This window comes from Octopus sinensis, linkage group LG5, assembly GCF_006345805.1.
Source record: "Octopus sinensis linkage group LG5, ASM634580v1, whole genome shotgun sequence".
In the NCBI taxonomy this organism is placed as follows: Eukaryota; Metazoa; Mollusca; class Cephalopoda; order Octopoda; family Octopodidae; genus Octopus; species Octopus sinensis.
Window position 1 is genome coordinate 84,132,590 of NC_043001.1, and position 4,177 is coordinate 84,136,766.

The 4,177-nt window shown below is 38.6% G+C and overlaps 1 protein-coding gene across 2 annotated transcripts in view; it reads left to right on the forward strand.

The window, feature by feature from the left end:
* Positions 1-565: 565 nt before the first annotated feature.
* The window catches only part of LOC115212200 (fibrillin-3-like), an 84,661-nt gene continuing 81,049 nt past the window's right edge, over positions 566-4,177 (forward strand). The window contains exon 1 of one of the 2 annotated variants that reach the window (XM_036502790.1): positions 566-795. In XM_036502790.1, the coding sequence (XP_036358683.1) occupies positions 725-795 (71 nt within the window). In that variant the 5' untranslated portion in view covers positions 566-724. The remainder of the gene's footprint in view (positions 796-4,177) is intronic. The other variant, XM_036502789.1, reaches the window with a different exon arrangement.

A 4,177-nucleotide genomic window follows, 5' to 3' on the forward strand; every position in this document is an offset into this window, starting at 1 on the left:
CACCACTATCACCTTTACCATTACCAACAACAATATACCATCACCGCTCCACCATCACCCACCACCACCACCACCACCACACCATTAAAATCGTCACAAACGCACCATCACCACAACCACTGTCATCACCACCACCACCACCACTACCACCACTACTACCATCATCACCACTATCACCACTACCATCACCACCACCATCATCACCATCACCAACAACAATATACCATCACCGCTCCACTATCACCCACCACCGCCGCCGCCACCACCACCACACTATTAAAATCTTCACAAACGCACCATCACCACAACCACCGTCACCACCATCATGAAAACGCCATCAACTCACCATCACTACCGCGACCACCGTGACCATCACGACGACGACGACGACCACGACCACCACCATCACCACGACCACCACTACCACCACCACCGCTGCCACTACCAACACCATTGCTACTACTACGATCACGACCACCACGATCAGCACCACCGCTGCCACTACCAACACCATTGCTACCATCACCAGTACCACCATCATTATCAAAACTGCTAAGAAACACACCACCACTACTATCACCATCACCATCATCATCAAAACCGCCATCAACGCAAAATCACCAATACTAACACCGTACCATCATTGTCGTCCCTAATTTCTGTGGGACAGTTGATAGAGTGATTTTGGTGACAGAATATTGTCAACAGGTGGACAGACTTGAGAATGTACTCCGTGAAGAGGACTGTCTTCTTATTACTGTGGACTGTCTCCCAATTGGTCACTGTATCGGCTTTGTGAGTAGACATTTATTGTCATTCTTGTCTTCTTGTTTATGTGTTGGAGAAAACGACAGTTGGAGAGAGGGAGAGAGAGAAAGAGAGAGAGAGAGAGATCATGATAGAGAGAGGGAGAGAGACCAAGAAAGAGAGAGGAAGAGGGAGAGACATCGAGAGAGAGAGAGAGGGAGAGAGAGGGGAGAGATGGAGGGAAAGAGAAAGACAGAACTTATGGTATGTAAAGGGTTAAGGACAAATGAATATGTATGTATGTATGTATGCATGTATGTATGTATCTATTGATCGATCGGTCTATCTGTCTGTCTGTCTATCTTTCTACCCGTCTTTCGATTGATCGATCGGACATCTATCTATCTATCTATCTATCTATCTATCTACGTATTTGCATATCTCTCTCTCTCTCTCTCTCTCTCTCTCTCTCACTATATATATATATATATATATATATATATATATATATATACACACACATACAGATATGTATATATATATATATATATATATATATGTAAACACACATATATATGTATATATATATGTGTGTGTGTGTGTGTACAGAGAGGGACGTGGAGAGAGAGAGGCAGAAAAAGACAAAGGAGTACAAATGGAGAGTACTGAACAGTTTTGACGGGTAGGCAGAAGTACCAAACGACTAGTTGTATGGGTGGCAATGTGGGTAGCAAGAGTGAGGGGCGGAATGAGACATTTGGATGGGTATGTGGTCAGAAGTAAGAAAGAGAGAAACGTGTTAACAGTTCGTGAGTGTAGGAATGTTGGTGTAGGTGTGTGTATGCGTGTGTATGTGCGTTTGTGAGAATGAGATAGTGAGAGAGTAGAAGAGAAAGCGTGTGTGTGTGTGTGTGAGAGAGAGAGTGAGAGAGAGAGAGAGAGTGAGAGAGAGAGAGAGAGAGAGAGAGTTAGAGCATTACGGGTGGTCAGAAAGAAAATATGAAAACTGGTAGAGAAAGCAAGTGTAAGAGGAGAGAGAGAGAGAGAGTGTGTGTGAGAGAGAGAAGGAGAGAGAGGGGATAATTGGGGGTGTGTTGTATTTATTAGAATAAAGCACCATACTAGAAATTTCACAATATGCAATTTAAGGTGCGGGTCTCTAAGCACTGAGCTGTAGACTATTTGGCCACCGGGCCGCAAAGAAAGAATACATTCTAAACATTTGTCTTTATTTTATTGACTATCACAGTCTGCTGAGTGTTTTTGCATTGTATATATATATAATGAATATGTATCATATAAGTAATAATTAAATTTTGCTAATTTTTTTAAGTGCCAACGCACGAAACTCTAGGCCCTTGAGTCACTCAGTAGTTTCTGCTGAATATTGATAAAAATATACATATACTCATAGTTTGAGTTTATTTTTCCCGTTTGCATCACCATACCTGTAATAATTAAATTAGATTATGCACTTTATGTGTATAATCTAATTTTATCGTGTCTTGTCATGCGCGTGATCGCCCTGTTCTTGAAAACATTGTCTTGCACAAGACCTGTCTCTGGCGCAAAAAGGTCGGAGACCGCTGATACAAGGAATCAGAAATTTAAAGTTCTAATCCCGCCAAAGTTGACATTGTCTTTCAGTAAGAGACTGGCGCGAATTCTATTCTTTATATCTATTTTCCTTTTAAATCCTGGCTTTGTTTCACGTCAAAAGAGATCATCAGATAATATTTCTGCCATTAAAATTTAGCTCCAGCTTGGTATATAAGTTTGGGAAAGATCTGTGTTGAATAAGAGACCTGTGGCTGAAGTAGCAGTAGTAGTAGTAGTTGTAGTGCTTGCTGTTGTCTTCTTCTTCTTCTTCTTCTTCTTCTTCTTCTTCTTCTTCTTCTTCTTGTATCCAACCATGATCGTCCAGGAGCCTGATACCGAATCAATAAGGTATTTACTTTACCGCATGCATGCTATTCACCTGAATGAGTGTAATTTGTTGTTGATGCTCATTCATATAATGAGAAAATAGGTTCATTTCCGAAACGGTGAAGTTTTGTACCCTTTTCGAGGACCACGAAGTACAGGTTTGCACTTTCTTCCTCTTTCACGCTTTCATTTTTCGTGCAAGGTAATACCGCAGCAATGACATGAATCTGCTTCGTGTGGTGTAATTCAGAAGACTGTTTTTTCTGTAAAAGTGCAACTCCTGTTTCATCTGTCAAAATGACACGTCTATAGAAATCTTTTAACACCATTGTAATAGGCAAAATGTTACACTAATATTAACGGCTTCAATTTGAAAAAGATACTGGTGTGGGTGTTAGCTGATAATTTTTGAAAGATCACATCAGGTCAAAAGCTAAAATAAATAAAAGTTAGGCATGGTCACTCAGCTCAAACGAGTACAAACAAAGGTAAGAACAGGTAATAAGTTCAAACCATGAAAGGTCAAAAAAACTGGCGGATGTCTCCGTAAACAGATAGATTAAGTTATTTAACAACTTAGGCGAAGGATATTGCACTTGAAGGTGCGCTAACGTAGCACCTACATATATATCTGCACGAATTTATTTAACAACATTGTCTTGGCAAAAAAATATATATACACATATACATATACATTCATACATACATATACACGCATATATATATATATACATACATATATACAATATACATATATAAGTGTATATATATACATATATATATAATATATACACACACACACATATATATATATATATATAAATATATACACACACACACACATATATATATATACACGCATATATATATATATATATATATTATATATATATATACCGTGTGTGTGCATGTGAATGTGCGTGTATGAGAGTATGTGTGTTTAGATATGTATATTATACACGTATATGTGTGTATGTGTGTGTATCTATATCTATATATCTCTCACTCTCTCTCTCACTTTCTCTCTCTCTCTCTCTATATATATATATATACACACACACACAGACAAATACATACACACACACATACACAACACACGTATATAGGACACGTGGTGTTCCAGGATTGTCACACCTTCAAGTTGAAACCGAGAGGGAGTTATTTCCTTGACTTATCTGTCTTTAATCTCTGCCAACTTTATGTGGTGTAACATGTGAAATAATTTGTAATCCCGAGAATGTAAATCAATTTGAAGTAAAACAAAACTAAATCAAATAAAAGATAGAAAAACAACGTTTATCTAATTATTGTCTAATTAATATGTAAGTTGTGTGTTTGGGCATGTACAAAGTGACATTGCTAATAGTGCAATATATACCTGGGCGAAGGCATGGCCTTGTGATAAGAAGCTTGCTTCTCAACCACATGAACCTGGTTCAGTCACACTTTGGGCAAGTATCTTCTACTAATGCCTCAGGCCGACCAAATCCTTGTGAATGGATTT